This window comes from Pelobates fuscus, chromosome 12, assembly GCF_036172605.1.
Source record: "Pelobates fuscus isolate aPelFus1 chromosome 12, aPelFus1.pri, whole genome shotgun sequence".
NCBI classification, from domain to species: Eukaryota; Metazoa; Chordata; class Amphibia; order Anura; family Pelobatidae; genus Pelobates; species Pelobates fuscus.
In genome coordinates, this window is record NC_086328.1 from 22,564,803 (window position 1) to 22,587,485 (window position 22,683).

The following is a 22,683-nucleotide window of genomic DNA, read 5'->3' on the forward strand; positions in this document are numbered from 1 at the left end:
TATACATTATCCCCCATAGCCAGTAACCTGTGTTTATTATACATTATCCTCCCATAGCCAGTAACCTGTGTTTATTATACATTATCCTCCCATAGCCAGTAACCTGTGCTTATTATACATTATCTCCCCCATAGCCAGTAACCTGTGTTTATTATACATTATCCCCCCACAACCAGTAACCTGTGTTTATTATACATTATCCCTCCCATAGCCAGTAACCTGTGTTTATTATACAATATCCCCCCATTGCCAGTAACCTGTGTTTATTATACATTATCCCCCATAGCCAGTAACCTGTGTTTATTATACATTATCCCCCCATAGCCAGTAACCTGTGTTTATTATACAATATCCCCCCATTGCCAGTAACCTGTGTTTATTATACATTATCCCCCATAGCCAGTAACCTGTGTTTATTATACATTATCCTCCCATAGCCAGTAACCTGTGTTTATTATACATTATCCTCCCCATAGCCAGTAACCTGTGTTTATTATACATTATCCTCCCATAGCCAGTAACCTGTGTTTATTATACATTATCCTCCCCATAGCCAGTAATCTGTGTTTATTATACATTATCCCTCCCATAGCCAGTAACCTGTGTTTATTATACATTATACCCCCCATAGCCAGTAACCTGTGTTTATTATACATTATACCCCCATAGCCAGTAACCTGTGTTTATTATACATTATACCCCCATAGCCAGTAACCTGTGTTTATTATACATTATACCCCCATAGCCAGTAACCTGTGTTTATTATACATTATCCCTCCCATAGCCAGTAACCTGTGTTTATTATACATTATCCCCCCACAACCAGTAACCTGTGTTTATTATACATTATCCCCCCGTAGCAGTAACCTGTGTTTATTATACATTATCCTCCCCATAGCCAGTAACCTGTGTTTATTATACATTATCCCTCCCATAGCCAGTAATATGTGTTTATTATACATTATCCCTCCCATAGCCAGTAACCTGTGTTTATTATACATTATACCCCCATAGCCAGTAACCTGTGTTTATTATACATTATCCCTCCCATAGCCAGTAACCTGTGTTTATTATACATTATCCCCCCCCCCCCCCCCCATAGTCAGTAACCTGTGTTTATTATACATTATCCCCCATAGTCATTTATCGTTGGACCTAGGCAGCATGATGTCTTAGGCCGGCCCAGAGAGTGAGTGAGTGAATAATATAATATATATGTTCAGAAACATATTAGTAATATATGTAAATCGGGTTCATGCAAAGAGGGTGAAAAGGTATTAAAGAAAAACACACTTATTGCATCAAATTTACAAAGCCAAACTTTTAAAAGCTTTTCTCATTTCTTTCTCGGGATGAGGAATATATCGGTTGTAGACTGAGGGATTCAGTGAGAGTAGTGGTGAAATGTGTGTGGCATGACTGAGTGTGGGTAAGTAAGAGTCAAGTATTTTAACTGGGCACTAGTTCTAGGTGGGATAAAGTGGTATAGCGGATGGATGAGTAGTTTGGTTCGTTTTAGAGGTTTGTAGAGAAAGTATATAGTGATCATGATTTTTAGCGATATCCAATATTTTTAAGGTGGTCTCAAACAAAAATAAAATGGAATATAAAATTTGTGGGAATATCGACTAGTCGTGTACAGTAAATCAGAGAGGGCTCAGAATGTCGAACCATCGATCGGTAACCTGGATGAAGTAGGGGGTCTATCTGTTTTATTAAATACGCGGTAATATGCTTTGTTTTGGGGGCGTAGGCATGACGTGGGCCAATCACTGGTGTAACAGTAGTGTACATTTAAAAAAATACATTTGACTGTGAAATAATAGCAGTCAGTTTCCTTCACACGTGTGCGTTTCAGGGCCTGCCAGGGCACAGTGTCACACCAGTGCAACTCATATCTGGTGTAACAGTAGTGTACATTAAAAAAAAAAAAATACAGGGGGCATGTTGTCACCTTTCGAGGACCCTTGGTGTTGTACGTGGCTGGGTGGAGGAAGAGACCTTCAATGACATCAATGACATCAGTGAGGACAAGGAACGGGACATGGCTAGCTTGGTATCCAACCTTGTGCAAATGGGGAGTTTGCGGTTGTGCAAATGGACTGTTTGCGGTTGTTTGCGGTGTGTGTTAAACGGGGAGTTTGGTCTGTCACTGTGAAGCGGGCATAACCCTTACACTACCTGATCGATACAACATCATACCTGATGTTTTAAAGCACGTTATTCCAAACAATTTAGGAATGTTAGGTGATATATGCCCTTTATGGATTAAAACCAGACTCTGCATCAACTGTGTAATTTTCCATGGGAGTTTTGCCATGGATCCCCCTCCGGCATGCCACAGTCCAGGTGTTAGTCCCCTTGAAACAACTTTTCCATCACTATTGTGGCCAGAAAGAGTTCCTGTGGGTTTTAAAATTCGCCTGCCTATTGAAGTCTATGGCGGTTCGCCCGTTCGCAAACATTTGCGGAAGTTTGCGTTTGCCGTTCGCGAACGGAAAATTTTATGTTCGTGACATCACTAAGTGGCAGCTTTAAATGTGTGTAGGTGCAGTGCCTCTAGTGGCATTAAGCTTTGGGTGCATTACTGTCAGAGTTGTCTATGTGGCTGTGGTGGCACCAAAACGTTAGTTACAGGGCTGAAGTGCTGAAAGGTTATTTTCTTACTGTATCACTGTTTTGTTACTGTGAATTGAAGAGATGCAGTTCCTGCTCGGTCGGAGCTGTTATATGTATACTGCATAGAGTGCAGATTTCCATGCGTAGATTGTACAAGGCAGATCTAGCATCTGCCAAAGCAGTTTCATCAGCAAATGACTGTGGACTTCCCCCATTATAACCTTCCTGCATTTCCCTCCCAAACTTTTTGGTGGGTTACGAATTGTATGTTATGTCATGTAAAGGTATGTGTTTCATTGGTGTGAGAGGTAAAGGATAAGGTTAAATGGACACTCCACTGCCCCAATGCAAAATTTAAAAATCACTGTTTAGTAGATATATACCAAACATGACCATGCATGTATTTATTTATGTATTTTCCCATTGGAGGTTCATCTAAAAACAGCTTACAAAACTTGCAGATCTCCTGTCTGCCGCCTTTGCAAGCCCTCCCCTTCTAACCCCGCCCAGACTTTCTGTGGCTGTCCAATCACAGACTTCCCAATGCAGATCAATAAGAAGTCTTTGCAAGGCAGGTGTGCTCTGGGCAATTGTTGCCTCTTGGGTTTAGCTCCATTGAGCTAACCAAACCAGGAAGTAACAGGAGCATTTGTCTGACTGACAGCCAGGAGGTTGTAACAAGGTTAATTTATAAAAGTGGCAATTTCTGTTGAAATTTGCACTTTTTGTAAAATGAAAAAAGACGACACACTCTTCACTCATAAAGTACTTCAGTAAACTTAACTGCTTTAGGGATCTTAGGCTTGACAAAGACCATGTGATTTAATGGCTATCTTGCCAACTCAATTTTGATGGAATAAACTCCTTCACTGAAACCTTAGGTGTCTCTGCTCCATTATTCCGGCTGTCCCTTTAATGGTAGCAAGGCTCTGAGAGTCTGTAGCGGCAGTAAATACTAAAAGGGTAAGGCATTAAGTGTCTATGGCTGTAGTATCTCACGTGGCAAGGCTTAATATGTGCATTGCTGTTGTGGCAATGGTTGTAGGAATCATTTTGTGTGGGACTTTAATGAAGGGGCTCTAGATGAGTGTTACTATAGTGGTAGTTGTTCAAATAGATTCATATATTAGTCCTCGTTGTTAAAATGCCTCTAGGATTCCAATTAACGTTATATAACCGTTTTTTCACTAACCTTTGCCAAATGCTGGTTAGATTTTATTTCTTGTCTTTCATTTTTTTCACAGATCTGACGTGTCTCACCACTGTAAATACCATAGCTTGCCACAGAGTACAGCAATATCCCATGAGATTTAAAGAGTTATAGAGTCTAATTACAGACATGGAACTTCGGCTTTCCGATTTCCATCAATTCCTTTAGAAGGTTAATGTCACTTTGAGGACAAAGGGAACTTGTAAGATCATATTGGAGAGGTCTTTATCTAGACATGTCTGTTTGCTTGCTACCTATAGATGCTATTTGGTAAATACTGTGTCACCATACTGACTACATATTGACAGTATTTCTAACCGTGTTCAACTCTAAACCTGTCTAACTAGCCCTTGCTAATCACAGCTATCCGTATCTAACGCTAAATCTAACAATTAACTTTTTAGTAGATTGCCCCCACAAGTCAAACAATGAGTACAGCTGCAATATCCCACTAGTGAAGCAGCCAGCAATAGCCCATTGAGAGCCAATCTCAGCATATAATGCTGCACTCACTCATCAGCTGTCCATCATAGCCCTAGGACTTTAGTGACTGGTTGTCACAGTGAGCATATGGCATGTGGCAGCCTTTTCGGGCTACGATAAGTGAGGCTTCAAGTAATGGAAAGAACATGTCATGGTCAAGGTGTGTACTAGTCTTCCCTGGCTGGCTGGAGTTGATAGGCTACGTGATTACTGGGGGCTGCTGTCTCCACGGTTGCTTTCATTAAGGGATCTCCACACTGCTACTTCTATAATGCCTCATAGTGAGCGATCAACAAATAGCCTGGTCTCACCATTTCCTGTGCAAACAGCTCTCTGACAGCACTTTAAACAGCTGCCGTACATGGCAATATCGTGGAGTTAAAGTATTAAGCTTCCCAATCTGGATCACCAAATAATCTGTGACTATCCAGGGGTGTTTGGTTAACAAACGTGGATATTAATCACAGTACTAATCGATGTCTGGATTATGGCATTCTGCATCCAAATGGATATGAATTTCAGCCGTTTCGGATACCACCTGAGGGCTGAAATCTGGTTCTACATGTTGAATATCAAGACTATTTGCCAAACTGCAACACTAGTAGCCACCAGGCAAATAGATTTAAAATTAAAAAAAAACAACATATTCCACGTGCAAGGGTTAAGTAATGTGGTCTCTGACCAGTTCCTGACATGGTGCTGCCATTAATACCCCTATTCCGTGAGTGTTTGTAATACTAATAATTATATAATGTGCGAGGACCCTCTTACCTGCTCCATCCATCGCACTGCAGGTGGTGGGGTGGTCACGTGTAGCTGCCGCGTCACTTATAATCTCATCTTATTAGCTGTGGGATAGCTTTTGGACACAAATGCCTCCCATATGCCCACACGTTTAGCTGGCAAGTGTTATATTATCAGAAACACAGGGTGTCAAACTGACTCCCCAATGCACAAGGAGGGGGGTTATTGGCTCCCTCCTTCAACATGCCAGAGAACACCCCCCAAAAAAAATCTTCACTTACTTGGGCATGATCAGCCCTCTTACTGTCCCTCTGATCCCCTTTCACATATCTCAAAGTAGGGCCACAGGTTGCCCAGTCTGTAGGGAAGTAAAATTTGCATAGATGTGACAGATCTGTTTTATGTCTTACAGGTGACTCGCGTGTATATTATTGGCTTGGAGCAGTTTTGGGGCACTGGTGTTGTATTAGGTGGAAGTTGCATGATCCTGCAGAGAAGAAAGATCTCTCTATCTCAGTATGTGTTACTAACCTAATATAGCTGGGGATGTTAATTTTATGTCCATGCATGTGCTTTACCAACCTTCATTCTGCAACTTGAATAAATTAATCACAATTTAAGCTGGGTTCTTCAATAAAATTCAACGTACATAGAGGAGGTTATCCACACCAGAATATGACATAGTGAAAAGAATACACCATGTCAGCTAATATTTCACATAGACAGCAATGTTTAGCAAATGAAGGCCTCCAACATGCCAGTAAATGTAAGTACAAAGGTAATGCTACTAATACAGCCATATATTCAATAAAAATGCATGTACGTCAATGTACCACCCATAAACATAATAAAATGAACTGAAAACCCTCATACCTCCATCCACTGGCCTTGAGACTGCATAAGAAGAACCGCACATGGGTCAGACTTGTTAAGTGTGTCTCTGTCCAGCAGGTTCTTGCAGCACACACGGAGTTCCACCTTGGACACACATGTGGCTGTGACAACTCCAAGCGAAGATGGAGATGCCAAGTCTGGGATCTCATTCACCATCATCTTCCCAAATAAGAGGGCCTCCCGTGGAGAGAAGACTGGGAAAGATCCAGATGTGGGAAGTGTGGAGACCACAAAACAGCTACTGAATGATTGTCAGCAGGGCAGTGCCCTCTCCATGTGATAGTCTGGGCCTAGTATAGAGGAGCATCAAAAAATGGATAGTTTAAGATCTTCGAGAAGATATAGTTTCTGCAGGATGACCACAACACCCGAATAACACCTTTTACATGTAAGTCGAAAAGCACTCAGAGTTCACTTCTCCACTCAACTTTGACAGGGAATGATAACAAAGGAGAGAATGTGCAACTAGGATCTTGAATTTTCCACAATGGTTCACAATGATGTGATCCAATACCTTCTTTGTAGATTATAATGTGATAGATTTTACATATACTGACAATGAACTGCAACTGTTGAATGGAGGGTCTTAGGACAAGAGTCTACTGTACATTTGTTTCACTTGGCTGCACTCAAGAGCATCACAGAATGCTTTTAGTCACTGGTAGACATATAATTGAACTGTACTCAGCCCAGGAAATTATGGATAGTCTTTACGTGTGGAGCACTTTAAATTTTGGCTGAGAATAAGCATTAGAACAGCAGATCATCTGGGGATTCTGTGGTCTGTGGTTGTAGGTGTAGATTGCCTGATGTCCTTCCTAATAGCTGGAGGTGTTTTTGAAAGTTCCTGCAAAGTTGGAGAGAAGGTGATAAAGTCTAAGCCCCCAACAGCAATGAGTGGCAGATTCAGCAAAACGTTCTGTGAAGATAAAAGGCAGAAAAATGAGCATCAGTCACTCCTGCAAGGCGAGAAGAAAAAAGAAAAGAACATGTTATGTATCTGCAGGGCTTTTATTACACATCCAACTACGCACCCCCGGGCACGTGTTTTCGGTAGCATGCAAATCAAACTGCGTTACAGTCATTTCGCAGAGCTGTGGGACTGGAAAAATACAAGTAACTCATGGTGTTGTACGCCCCCATATGAAAGGGTGATTAAGGGGGATCCTTTATCGCAGTATTCACAGTATGCAGTTAGGAAAACATTTTATCTGTGCTGGTAGGTTTGCAAAGCACGTGTATAGATCGAGAAAAGTAAAGTGATTTCACCTCCTTTGTGCTTTCCCATGTAAATAACTCATCCTTTTTTTTCCCAAAACTTTTTTTTTTCTCAAGCTTTTCAACTTTTTACAAATAATAATTGTGTTGTTCTCATATGAAACATTCACCTGTGTATCAGGTCAGATTATTATGCCACACTGCCAGTAGACAAGAAATATAGAAACCATTCCACTCGATGTGACCCACCTGCACAGTAGCCAATTAAACAAGGGGGGGGGGGGGGGGGAGGGGCTATAAATTAATAATGTGATAAAATAGAACCATGGGAGTTTTTCTTAATATGGGACAAAGAAAAATCCTTGAGCTAGCCTGTGTGAAAAACGATAATCTAGGCACTTGCTTGCGTAATGTACGACGTGATTACTTTTCATTACATACACACACTGTTTAAATGCCAAATTCACTTTAATTCACTGTCAGGTTAAGAGATGGTCCAGAGTGGAAGAACAGGCAGAGAACAGAGAGACACATTTTCAATGTACCTGTACTTTCGAAGCTGAAAGGTTCTGCAGAGATTAATTGTTTCTTACTGAGACTTAGACCTAACAAGGTGTTTTATTTTAATAAAATCTAGATATTTCTTTGAGATCTATTGCATAATTGCAGGTACACTGAAGATTAATCCAGGAGTTTTACTCTTATTTATTTAACAAAGTTGCTGTTTTTAATTTTAGGATCCTGGACCTGTACCCATAAGCAGAAGACATGATGAGCCTTGTATGATAATTCTGAATACTGAAAGTAAAACAGAGTAAAACGCAAATTAGCAGCTTCATACTTTATCAGTTTGGAAGATCTACTGTGTCACTAGTCACTGGCGCACGATCACTGTGTGTCACCTGCAGAGCAGCATTATCACTGTGTGTCACTAGTCACTGGCGCACGATCACTGTGTGTCACTAGTCACTGGCGCACGATCACTGTGTGTCACTAGTCACTGGCGCACGATCACTGTGTGTCACTAGTCACTGGAGCAGTATCACCATGTGTCACTAGTCACCGGAGCGGTATCACTGTGTGTCACTGGCACTGGAGCAGTATCACTGCATGTCACTGGCAGTGGAGCAGTATTACTTTATATCACTGGCAGTGGAGCAGTATCACTGTGTGTCACTGGCACTGGAGCAGTATCACTGCATGTCACTGGCAGTGGAGCAGTATCACTGCATGTCACTGGCAGTGGAGCAGTATCACTGTATGTCACTGGCAGTGGAGCAGTATCACTGTGTGTCACTGGCACTGGAGCAGTATCACTGCATGTCACTGGCAGTGGAGCAGTATTACTTTATGTCACTGGCAGTGGAGCAGTATCACTGTGTGTCACTGGCAGTAGAGAGGTATTACTGTATGTCACAGGCACTGGAGCAGTAGCACTGTGTGTCACTGGCAGCGGAGCAGTAGCACTGTGTGTCACTGGGACTAGAGCAGCATCACTGCATGTCACTGGCAGTGGAGCAGTTTCACTGTGTGTCACTGGGACTAGAGCAGTATCACTGTGTGTCACTGGCAGTGGAGCAGTATCACTGTGTGTCACTGGCAGTGGAGCGGTATCACTGCATGTCACTAGTCACTGGAGCAGTATCACTGTGTGTCACTAGTCACTGGAGCAGTATCACTGTGTGTCACTGGGACTAGAGCAGCATCACTGCATGTCACTGGCAGTGGAGCAGTATCACTGTGTGTCACTAGTCACTGGAGTAGTATCACCAGGGCCGGATTAACATAGGGGCTGATGGAGCTGCAGCTCCAGGCCCAGGCCCATGGAATAGGCCCATTGAAAAAAAAAAAAAAAAAAAAAAAAAATGTTTTTTTTTTTAAATTTTTTTTTTTTTTTTTTTTACACACACACTACTCTTAGGTTTGCCACCTGACTGGTATTTTACTGGCACAGCCGGTATTTGAGACTGCCTGGCTGGCAATACAAATGCAGGTATTTTTCTCAGAATAAGTGGAGATTACTCTACAATACCAGCACCGGCCAGTAGGGGTCACTGTGTGTGGAGAGAAGCAGGGATAGGAAGTTACAGCATATCCCCATAGACATATAATACCTAGACGCCGCATTGACCTCGGGGGGCCATGAAATGCGGGCGCCATTTTGGGCCGGTCACCCGGTGTGGTATTATATGTCTATATATTAGGACTTCTGTCCCTAATTTTTTTTAATTTACTTTGCCTTAGTGACAAATCTCACTTTAGTAAATAGTGATGTGATTGTTTGTTCTCCTATTCTCTTTATGCTATCTCCATGCGGACTTCAAAGTGCAAAAGACAGAGCTCACAATAATAAAGAGTTGTAGATATCTTCATTTTATTTTGAACAGTTCTAAAATCCATATTAGTTAAAAATAGGTGAAAAGTAAATACATTACAAATCAGGCAAAGATCCAGTCCCACTTTAAAACATGTATATTAAGATGATAGATTGTGGGGTTAGTTCACTAAACTTGTAATTTTAGCAAACCTAAATCCAAATGCAATGCATAGTTTCAATCTGGAAATTCAAATAATTTCAATGTATTGAGTAAACTTAGTCGATAACGTAAATAACCATAGAGGTCTTAAAGTAGCAAATGTCAGTAAAGTTTATTTAATAACCCAGGATTAAACATCATGCTACTGGATCTATACACCCTCCAGGTGTATTTTAAGACTAACCATATTTACTTTGAGGACCTTGCTCTGCAGATCATAGACATATATATTCTATATATGTCTATGCTGCAGATCACACTGTGACCAATCCAAGATGGCGGCCCCGCGGCTCATCAGCGCCAAGTAGTATTTTAGGTCTATGCATATCCCTGCCTCTCTGTACTACTCACTGATCCATGGGGACCAGCAACACAGCACAGAGTCCAGACAGCAGCTCTACAGCTCAGATAAGTGAGGGATGGGGGGGAAAGGCAGCAGGGACACTGGGGGACCATGAGACACTAGGGGACACATGTGGACACTGAGACACTAGGGGACACTGAGACACTAGGGAACATATGGGGACACTGAGACACTAGGAGACACATGGGGACACAGACACTGGGAGACCTGGGAACACTGAGACACTTGGGGACACTGAGACACATGGGGATGCTGAGACACATGGGGACGCTGTTTCTCCCAGTGTCCCCCATCCAGTGTCGCTAGTGTCTCAGTGTCCCCAAGTTTCCCAGTGTCTGTGTCCCATGTCTCTGTGTGCCTAGTGTCACCATGTCTATGTCCACAACTGTCCTCATGTCTCCCAGTGTCCCCAAGTGTCTGTCTCCCAGCCAGTGTCCCCTAGTCTCCCAGTGTCCCATAGTCTCCCAGTGTCTGTGTTCCCATGTCTCTGTGTCCCTAGTGTCTTAGTGTCCCCAAATGTTTCAATGTCCCCATGTCTCCCAGTGTCTGTGTCCCTAGTGTCTGTGTCCCCATTTCTCCCAGTTTCCCTAAATGTCTGTGTCCCCATGTCTCTCAGTGTCCCCGGGTCTCTCAGTGTCCCCGGGTCTCAGTGACCCCATGTCTCTCAGTGTCCTAGTGACATGGGGACACACTGAGACACTGGGAGAAATGGGGACACTGAGACACTGGGAGACTAGGGGACTGGGCGGCATGGGGACACTGACACTGTGATACATAGGGACACTGAGACACTGGGTGACTTGTGAGACTGAGACACTGGGAGCAATCCATCTATACAGCAGAATCAAACTGTGAGTAGTTTGTTGGTGATGTTACAGAATTTTCTCTGATGTCACTCATTGTGATTATACAAAGGATTAAGGCTGGTATTTTGTTCCAAGAAAGGTGGCAACCTTAACTACTCTTCATATACTCTTGCTTAAAGTAGCACTATAGGGTCAGGAACACAATCATGTATTTCTGACCCTATTATGTTAAAACCACCACCCTGCCCCCTTCTTGCCTCCCTAAGTATAGTAAAATATAACTTGTATTCAAGTCTGCAGCTGCTGGCTCTGCCTCTGAACTGACTGTCTGCTGACATCATCAGAAGTGGTGGTCTGAGCAAATTACAATACTTCCCCATAGAATTGTCTGAGACTGTCAACTAGGCAGATCAAGGGCAGAGCCAGCACAAGTCATAGCCCTGGCCAATCAGCATCTCCACATAAAGATAAATTGAATCAATGCATCTCTATGAGGAAATTTCAGTGTCTGCATGCCAAGGGTGGAGACACTGAATGGCAGTGCTGCACACTAGGCAGTACTGCCTCAGGAAGCACCTCTAGCAGCCATCTAAGGAGTGGCCAGTGGAGTTATTTTATCTGAAAAGACAGTGTTTACTGCAAAAGGCCTGAATGGAATGATTCTACTAACCAGAACAAATACAATAAGCTGTAGTTGTTCTGGTGACTATAGTGTCCCTTTAAGTTTGGAAGCTTAAGAGGGATGTATGGGAACAAAACGTGTGTGGACTGGCTGACAATAAAATTAGTTTAGGTAATGCAGACGTTGGTCTCTCTAACACTGTGGCATGTCCCCATTCATCTACACTCACTACATACACCTTTTATCTGTCTCAGACTATATACCAGGAATTTCTGCCTGCTAGTAAGAAGGTAAGGAGACAAGTGGACCAGCGAGTGCTAGGGGACAGTCCTTAGAAAGCATTGAGTGAGCGCATCATTAGACGCATTTATGTCAAGCTCAGGGTGCTGCCTGCATAGTATGCCCTTAGTTGGACAGCCTGCATGATTGGCGGGCAGCCTGACATGCATTCATGCCAGGCTGTCCTTCAAATTCTTTCGACAGACATGCCCCCTTTTTGGGCATGTTCTCCCCTTTTGGCAGGTCTGGTCACGTGATTCGCACCAGTTGATTCTCACCCTTTTACCCCGCCCATTGACTGCCTGCTTCACTGGACACTGCTGTTAAGGGTTATGGATTTAATTGAAAGATGAAATATATAAATTAGAGAGAGATTAGCATAGAGTATGTGTTTTCTTATAGCTGCATCCTATGAGTTTCCCTCCAGCACCATCTCCATCAGATACATGACGATTGGGAGGTATGATTGTTTTAATGTTTTTGGTCGATAAGATTCCGTAATTAGGCCCATCATAATTGTCAGCACCAGGCCCAGTGTGCTCTTAATCCGGCCCTGAGTATCACTGTATGTCACTGGCACTGGAGCAGTACCAATGCATGTGACTGGCAGGAGTGGAGTGGGCAGACAGTCACAGACAGTCAAAGTAAAGGCACTATGTACAGGAGTAAAGTGTAAACAGCAGAACAGGCAGGAGAGAGTGTCTCTCTGTCTATCACAGACTAGGATAGAGGAAACGCAGCTGCTAACACACACAGCTCAGTACACCCACACAGTCACTGTGACCATGAAACACGCACAAAAGAGACACGCTGACAGGGACAATACCCTGCATCACCAGACAGCTCATCCTTTAGTCCACAGACAGGCAATCTCTGGAACTAGCAGTCATCATCAATTGGATGAGGATATTCAGAGTTGCATTCCAGAGTTACTGAATTACCATATAATTACTGCTATAATTTTATAAAAAGCTGATTACTGACATACGGTGCTATTGGTCTACGCTGTTTTAAAATTTAAAGCACAAGTGATCAGAAATAATTATTTAACCTTTTTTTTTTTTATGTGACATCATTACCCCACCATCTGACAAAATCAACTACATGGAGAATCTTCACTGACTTTTTCAATCATTCAATCATTCACACAAAACCCAGATTTAGTTTGGCCGCTGTGCATGTAATGAAGAGGTTATTACTTGAAACAAAAAAATGAATTACATTTGGAACAATGGATTAAAGTTAGTAACTTTAAAACTAAACCCAGAATTAAACTGACATATGAAAAAATTTAAAACTGGTACTTGCTGATGGAGTGAAACAAATATGTGTATTTAATTCAAACACACACATGTACACAGCACCAAATTGGCGTGGCCATTGTACTAATCTTTTTTATTTTAGTAATTTTAGCATTTGGCCATAGCAATATATAAATGCTAGGATTTAATTTGGCCATTCAAGCAGATTAACTGTTTTCATTAAAAGAAGCACCAGGTGAATACAATGGGGAGCTGGTCATCCCACAGCCAATAAAGGTCTGGCAGTCAGGGGTGCTGTGAGTCATTGTTATAGTTAGAGATATACCCATGATGCACTTGCAATACAGTCGTAAGAATCCGAGTTCCCATGAGAGTCACGTGTTGATTACCATTTAAGTACGTGAGTATAGTAAGTGCAGGATAAAGTGTTAATCTTTAAGATTTCAATGCCTAAATATCGCCTGCTATTCCTGTAGGTGTCTAACTATATATAATGGGTGAAAATAGCTTGCGGTGCTCAGCATAACACAAAAATAACGCTGTGTTATAATGTGAGAGCCGGATGATGCGATGCGTGCAACAAGTAAATGGAAAATGACTGGGTGAGAAGCAGGCCAGATGTTTAGGGAGTCAGGGTGAGAATCCTAATGGAAGGAGACAGGCAACGAGCTGGGGCTGAGAGCTTCGGAGACACTGGCCGCACACACTATAAGAATCTAGCATCCTGGGAGAAGCAGGGTATAGGGGAAAGAATAATTAATGGAAGGAGGATAAATAGGGAGTAGTAGATGAATGAAAGAAGAGGTGGTAGAGGAGTAAGAAACAGAGATAAAGAAAGAGATAGAACGGTATGAAGCAGGGAATGAGGACAGTGAACAGTTAGACGCTGGGAATATGAAATGAAAACTGGTAGATGCTGGGAATAAGGCGATATGCAGTAATTGAGGAGAGTGAACAGTGAGAAGCAGGGAACGAGGTGAAGGAACAATGAGTAACAGGAAATAAAGAGGAAGAACTCGAGAAGGGGTGAATATAGAGGGAGAAGCAGGGAATGAAAATGAAAAATGTGAGAAGCCGAGGAAGGGAGAACTGATAAATAACCCTCGAGAGATAAGGAAGAACAACATGTGGAGCAGAGAATGAATCGAGAAACAAGAAGAATAATGAATTGAGAGATATGTGAGGACAAGCAGGGAGTAATGGGAGGATGAGGGAATGATTACAGGGTTAAGGAATGAGAGGAAAAGCAGAGAGTAATGGGAGGATCAGGGAACGATTACAGGGATAAGGAATGAGAGGACAAGCAGGGAGGAATGAGAAGAGCAGGGAATGATTACAGGGATAAGGAATGAGAGGATAAGCAGGGAGTAATGGGAGGATCAGGGAATGATTACAGGGACAAGGAATGAGAGGACAAGCAGGGAGTAATGGGAGGATCAGGGAATGATTACAGGGATAAGGAATGAGAGGACAAGCAGGGAGTAATGAGAGGAGCAGGGAATGATTACAGGGATAAGGAATGAGAGGACAAGCAGGGAGTAATGGGAGGATCAGGGAATGATTATAGGGACAATGAATGAGAGGACAAGCAGGGAGTAATGGGAGGATCAGGGAATGATTACAGGGATAAGGAATGAGAGGACAAGCAGGGAGTAATGGTAGGATCAGGGAATGATTACAGGGATAAGGAATGAGAGGACAAGCAGGGAGTAATGGTAGGATCAGGGAATGATTACAGGGATAAGGAATGAGAGGACAAGAATGGAGTAATGATAGAATCAGGGAATGATTACAGGGATAAGGAATGAGAGGACAAGCAGTGAGTAATGGTAGGATCAGGGAATGATTACAGGGATAAGGAATGAGAGGACAAGCATGGAGTAATGGTAGGATCAGGGAATGATTACAGGGATAAGGAATGAGAGGACAAGCAGGGATTAATGGGAGGATCAGGGAATGATTACAGGGATAAGGAATGAGAGGACAAGCAGGGAGTAATGGGAGGATCAGGGAATGATTATAGGGACAAGGAATGAGAGGACAAGCAGGGAGTAATGGGAGGATCAGGGAATGATTACAGGGATAAGGAATGAGAGGACAAGCAGGGAGTAATGGTAGGATCAGGGAATGATTACAGGGACAAGGAATGAGAGGACAAGCAGGGAGTAATGGGAGGATCAGGGAATGATTACAGGGACAAGGAATGAGAGGACAAGCAGGGAGTAATGGGAGGATCAGGGAATGATTACAGGGATAAGGAATGAGAGGACAAGCAGGGAGTAATGAGAGGAGCAGGGAATGATTACAGGGATAAGGAATGAGAGGACAAGCAGGGAGTAATGGGAGGATCAGGGAATGATTATAGGGACAAGGAATGAGAGGACAAGCAGGGAGTAATGGGAGGATCAGGGAATGATTACAGGGATAAGGAATGAGAGGATAAGCAGGGAGTAATGGGAGGATCAGGGAATGATTACAGGGACAAGGAATGAGAGGACAAGCAGGGAGTAATGGGAGGATCAGGGAATGATTACAGGGATAAGGAATGAGAGGACAAGCAGGGAGTAATGAGAGGAGCAGGGAATGATTACATGGATAAGGAATGAGAGGACAAGCAGGGAGTAATGGGAGAATCAGGGAATGATTATAGGGACAAGGAATGAGAGGACAAGCAGGGAGTAATGGGAGGATCAGGGAATGATTACAGGGATAAGGAATGAGAGGACAAGCAGGGAGTAATGGTAGGATCAGGGAATGATTACAGGGATAAGGAATGAGAGGACAAGCAGGGAGTAATGGTAGGATCAGGGAATGATTACAGGGATAAGGAATGAGAGGACAAGCATGGAGTAATGGTAGGATCAGGGAATGATTACAGGGATAAGGAATGAGAGGACAAGCATGGAGTAATGGTAGGATCAGGGAATGATTACAGGGATAAGGAATGAGAGGACAAGCAGGGAGTAATGGGAGGATCAGGGAATGATTACAGGGATAAGGAATGAGAGGACAAGCAGGGAGTAATGGTAGGATCAGGGAATGATTACAGGGATAAGGAATGAGAGGACAAGCAGGGAGTAATGGTAAGATCAGGGAATGATTACAGGGATAAGGAATGAGAGGACAAGCAGGGAGTAATGGGAGGAGCAGGGGACGATTACAGGGATAAGGAATGAGAGGACAAGCAGGGAGTAATGGGAGGAGCAGGGAATGATTACAGGGATAAGGAATGAGAGGACAAGCAGGGAGTAATGGGAGGAGCAGGGAATGATTACAGGGATAAGGAATGAGAGGACAAGCAGGGAGTAATGGGAGGAGCAGGGAATGATTACAGGGATAAGGAATGAGAGGACAAGCAGGGAGTAATGGGAGGAGCAGGGAATGATTACAGGGATAAGGAATGAGAGGACAAGCAGGGAGTAATGGGAGGAGCAGGGAATGATTACAGGGATAAGGAATGAGAGGACAAGAAGGGAGTAATGGGAGGAGCAGGGAATGATTACAGGGATAAGGAATGAGAGGACAAGCAGGGAGTAATGGGAGGAGTAGGGGACGATTACAGGGATAAGGAATGAGAGGACAAGCAGGGAGTAATGGGAGGAGCAGGGAATGATTACAGGGATAAGGAATGAGAGGACAAGCAGGGAGTAATGGGAGGAGCAGGGAATGATTACAGGGATAAGGAATGAGAGGACAAGCAGGGAGTAATGGGAGGATCAGGGAATGATTACAGGGATAAGGAATGAGAGGACAAGCAGGGAGTAATGAGAGGAGCAGGGAATGATTACAGGGATAAGGAATGAGAGGACAAGCAGGGAGTAATGGTAGGATCAGGGAATGATTACAGGGATAAGGAATGAGAGGACAAGCAGGGAGTAATGGTAGGATCAGGGAATGATTACAGGGATAAGGAATGAGAGGACAAGCAGGGAGTAATGAGAGGAGCAGGGGACGATTACAGGGATAAGGAATGAGAGGACAAGCAGGGAGTAATGGGAGGAGCAGGGAATGATTACAGGGATAAGGAATGAGAGGACAAGCAGGGAGTAATGGGAGGAGCAGGGAATGATTACAGGGATAAGGAATGAGAGGACAAGCAGGGAGTAATGAGAGGAGCAGGGAATGGTTACTCATTAAGTAAGATCTATTCAAGATCTTGTTGCAACATCACAAATAAAATTATAGAAATATAAAACTTTATTTGGTTATTTCCCATCCCTAGGATGCGATGCCAGGATTCTCCAGGAGAGGCACACAATGTATAATGTGAAGGGACACTGTGGGCACAATAACAATTTATTCTCACTGAATTAGTTATAGTGCCTGGAATCTCCCTCCATTCAGTATTAAACCATTCCTGAGCAATTGTACATTAAATAAGGGCCCTCTCCCCCAGCCTGGCTTTTACTGTAGGTATGGCTAAGAGATAAACTATACACTTCCTACTAACATACCAGACACCATAACAATTTAAATTATATGAAGCAGTTACAGTGCTCCTTCAATTTATTTGGGTCTGAATGTATGTATGATTTTCTTCATGACACATCCAGAACTTCAGACTTCAGCAATTCTTTCTAGGGTCTTCACTAAATTATGGATACCAAATGTTTTGCTATTTTGGCGTAACATCTGCTATTCCCATGTCAAAGTAGTATATTCTCCAACTCAAATATTTATTCCAGCTCAATTATTTATGCCAGAAATTTGCAAAGTCCCCATCTGTTCTCCACAATCCCTAGATAATAAAACCATTTCCTTATTCTCAGTCAAAATGTGAACCTCAATTAATCGACTAGTTTAATGGAGCCCTTCTGCTGCCCTATGAGATTACATCCCTTTTGCATCTAAGGATAGTGGAACATGGCGGAAAGGAAGAGAACGTGGGTGAGAATTTGGTTGTTGGGAGTACGGAGCCATGATCAAAGATGGAAGCCCTTCATATCTCATGGACCGGTTCTCTGTTATGTATAAAGTATCTCTACAATTCTTTGGGAGCTGTAGACACACTTAACTGTGACAGTGACGTTTGCAATGATATCAGAAGGTTTAAGAATTCAAAATAGAAAGAATACATTGGGATTCCAAATGACTACCTACCCAACACAGGACACCAAACCTAGCATTCAGCGCGTATGCTACAACTGGTGGGGATTTGGACAATGTCCTACCTGATGCACCTGTAGGGTTTATTCTCCAAATTGTAATGAACTGAATTCTAAATGGCAACACTTGAAATAGCAAATCTTAAAATAGCTGATCTCCAACACTGCCACAGCCTGGTTCAATTAGCCCAAATGTTGCTATTTAGATTTCAATCTGAATAAATCCATGTGGGTGAAGACATGCATGTTTATGTTAATGTATGTGAGCACAGTGGAGTTACTTTAGATACATGTATGATGCATAACGTTGTATATTATGTTGGATTTTTTATATACTCTTAGAGAAGAGTCATTACCTTCCCAGTCAAAGTACAGATTACACAGACTAACTAATATCAGCTCATGTAATGGGATCTATTAATCAGTTCTTGATAGCTTCACTCATTAATACTATCTTGCACCACTTAAGTACTCTAAGTACTTTGCCTCAGTTATTTGTGACCTTACTACCTTTGTTCTATTTGTATCCACACTCACATCTTTGTTACTTTGTAACCTTTCATTCACCATGTGCTCTCACACTGCGTAATAGGTTGGACCACATGTACATCCTGCTCAAACCTTTCTAACCCATCTTACCCACTGAGCAATACCTTATAGCCTGTCACCACTACATGTGGACGTGGTCTATTCCCACCTAATATAGCCTATCAACTCAGTAATGCTTTCTACTCAACATATAACGTACTTCTCTGCTCTATTCTAAAGTCTACTTCTCATCCTTTCAAATGACTCCATCAATCCCACCTTGACCCATCCATTCTAAAAAACGACTCACCATCTCACGTACTTCCTCTTCTTGACCCTTTCCACTCTAAAATACTGTCTACACCTTGCCTACTGGTGTTCCTTTATTACATACTCTCTACCCATCACCTATAACCTCAATCACTCCACTGTGCTTTCTACTCTCCTTCTTGTGCTTTATTTTATAACAATCTCACTTAGCCGTAGCACTTTACAGTGCGTTCTACAACAGATCCCATACACCTCCTCTATCCTTGCTATAATAATGTCTACTCCTCATCATACAGAATGCCTCATTAATACTTTATTCCATTTTCATGCCTTCCCATCCATTCTATAATGCTTTCTATAGCCCCTTCTTGACCAAATGCCTCCACCCAAAATTTTAGCCCATCTCACAGTCCCTCCATCTGCTAATGCTTTCCATTCAATGCCTATTACCAATTTCTTCTAGCCACATTCATTCTGTAATGCTTTCTACAGCTCATGAAATCAGATATAAAATGGTTTCTACAGCTCACAAAATTCTCTTTACTAACCTCATTTAGCCCTCCACTGAATAATGCATCTTAATCACCAAATATCCTTCATCACTCAGTGCTTTCTACCCATGTTATTACATATGACTCCACTTCATTCAGTAACGCTCCTCATTCTGTGCCCTCCTTATAATAAATATTTTATACCCACGTCATACTGCCCCTCCATTTCTGCTCTTTTTTAACCAGTATTCAACCCCCACCTTGTGTAGACCCCCCCCCCCAGCAGAACCTTCTACAAATTTATCCCCATTAACCCAAAGGGATAAAATATTTATATATATTATTATGTTTTTGCATTAGAAGTGGTACTCCAGTTTTCCACTCTCTAATCCAGGCTTCCCCAAACTACAGCCCTCCAGATGTTGCTGAACTACAACTCCCATGATTCTATAAATGAAATCGATAGGCTGAGAATCATGGGAGTTGTAGTTCAGCAACATCTGGAGGGCCAGAGTTTGGGGAAACCTGCTCTAATCATTGCATTTCATAATCAGATCTGTGTTCCCTTTCTTGCAAATAACCAATATTTGTTCTTTACCCATTCTCGAGAATATCTCTACTAAACTAAATGCATATTCTAATATCATAGAGTATACCAACACACCGAACACCTTCTCATCATCAATTATATATGGTAAGAACTTTGTGCACCCCATAATCACATACAATACCTCTCAAAAAATTTAAATGTTACTTAAAGCATGTAAAAACCTCCACCCAAAATGTTTTGCCCCCACAATATGCAATATGTCTCTGTGTACCACATTTTGTGTTCCTTAATGACAATGTAATCTTCTCGCAATAAACTGAATCCTCTATATTTCATAGTATATCACACACCTCTAGTTATTACACCCCCGATCACATAGAAGACATCAGTATTATTCAGTATATCTCGATGAAATATATCTAAGCCCCCTAATTTACAAACCTCTCATGATTTTAAACTCACAAATAACACAATAAATACAAATTTATTACGTAAATTGTTATATATATTCCTATTATTACATAAATTCCTAATTACATAAAAAATACTCCTGCCAAGATTTTGAACTCTATATTAAACATAATTTACTATATATTATATACCTAATAAAATGCAATATCTCATGGAGCAGCTCTATTTACTCTATATTCTACCCCTAATAACATATGACATTGTCCCTTAAAGCTTTTAAATCCCATATAATACAATATATCGTCATTTATTACATGTTACAACTCTAAATAAAAAAAAATTCTTCCAGCCAAGACTTTCATCCCACCAACTGATATAGTACATCTGCACATATATCATACTAATCACATACAACATTATCACTCATGACTTTGAACCTCCCACGTTAAGAACTGTATCATACACCCCCTACCCCAGAATTGCCCCCCCCCCCCACATTATAAAATATAACTTTTATTTAATGCTCTAATATCATGTAGAATGTTGACTCAATACTCTGAATTCATGATACATTTAGAAAACAATTTGTATCCCTTGTGCACGCACACACTGATATGCCCTAAATACTTCTTATCACACACTGTGTGTATTTTAATTACCTTATCCATCTAGTTTCCTGGGGCTGATTTTAATGGGAGTTTGCATTCATTCCCCATTCATAACCCCCCAATACTTCTACTCTTTCCCCAAACACCACCACCTCACCCTGTGATCAGTTTCAGAGATTTTTCACCTTCGTCCAGAGGTGCTTTTTTAATTTGAAATGCAAAAGTCTTCTCCTGATGTGTCTTGAGATGAAAAGAGACTTGTGAGGTCTTTCAAGATCCAATACAAAAAGATTCTGCAGCCTGTCGGACTCTCTTCCTATCTCACACCTAACGTCAGATGTGGGTTTGGTGTTTCCTGGCTTTGCCCATTCTCCTAGTTTCTCACCTGCTTTCGTTATCACTCAGTTCTTTAACGAGTGTGATGGGGAAGAGAAGTGATTGCTGTGGAGTATACTCCTCTGTATCCCGGAGTATCTCACACAGCCTGCAATTCATTCCTAGCACCCTAAGAGGGAGCTGAACATACGCTAACTCCTTCACTGCCAGACTGCTACTAAACTATCCTCATCCCTCATCCTAGCCTTCTATATCCTACCAGTTCTCCCCCCTTTTCAATTAATAGTCAACCCTATTGCTCCAGAGTTTGATAAATACACCTCTTAACCCTTTCTAACACCAGAACCTGAATTTATCCTACTGCCAATGGTGTTGATATAAATCTCTCATATTATAACATAGCCTCTTTATAATCTATCGAGATAAAGAGGGATGATTTATGGAGGGATTATAACAATATTAGACCGGGGTAGGCAACCGTTGGCACTTCAGATGTTGTTGACTACATCTCCCCCCAATGCTTTGCAAGAATTATGGCCGTAGGAGCCTTATTGGAGACGTGGTCCGCAACATCTGGATTGCTGAAGGTTGCTTACCCCTGGATTAGACCGACAAATAAATAATAAAGCAATGATAAAAAATATATTAAAAAAAATCTAAATAACTATAAACAAATACTTCAAGCTGGCTAGATATTATCGGAGTAGTTATACAGCAAAGCAAACTATATCTAATCAATTTCATATTAGTACCTGTACGGTTGGCAAAGCATCATGGGAGTTGTAGTTCCACAACTGATTTGTTCCCTTTTGGCTACTCTCTGTGTTCTACGAGGGTAAAAGACAAATCGAAAAGACAAAAGAAAACATTTAACAGACAATCATAAAAGCACAGAATCCTACTTATCAGCACTCTCCATGCATCCTAAATTAGAAGGCATCGGAGTCTGCGCACAGATATTAAACTGAACAATTATTGTAGATGAATAAACAAAGCGCCTTTAATTTTCGAACAAAAATGAAGTTAGATAAGAAATCTCAATCAAGACGTTCCACGCCGTATTTCTTGTGTACTGCTTTATTTTGTTCATGCTCTGTTTTGTTTTGAAGGCTAGTAAATTACTCCAATTTCACACCAATCTATGAAAAGAAACGAGAAAGATAAAAATAAAAAAAAAATCATTATTTAGCTACAAATCTGCGAACTGCGTCAATGGGAGACACAAGATACAGTGCTGACCACTAAGGGGCTATATAAGCTTGCTGTTTTTTTAATGGTTAAGATTAGCACTCGGAGACGCTCAGATTGGCAATAATTAAGAAGCAATATCTTCTTGTCAAGGGAAG

At 41.8% G+C, this 22,683-nt stretch overlaps 1 protein-coding gene across 5 annotated transcripts in view; it reads right to left on the reverse strand.

The window, feature by feature from the left end:
- CPNE7 (copine 7) overlaps positions 1 to 22,161 on the reverse strand; it is a 65,461-nt gene extending 43,300 nt beyond the window's left edge. The window contains exons 1-2 of one of the 5 annotated variants that reach the window (XM_063438329.1): positions 22,090 to 22,161; positions 5,930 to 6,869 (exon numbers count right to left, since the gene is read on the reverse strand). In XM_063438329.1, the coding sequence (XP_063294399.1) occupies positions 5,930 to 6,109 (180 nt within the window). In that variant the 5' untranslated portion in view covers positions 6,110 to 6,869; positions 22,090 to 22,161. Of the gene's footprint in view, positions 1 to 5,929; positions 6,870 to 21,158; positions 21,348 to 21,386; positions 21,560 to 22,089 lie in introns of those variants that run through there. The other 4 variants (XM_063438330.1, XM_063438327.1, XM_063438331.1 and 1 more) reach the window with 4 other exon arrangements.
- Between the last annotated feature and the right edge of the window lie 522 nt (positions 22,162 to 22,683).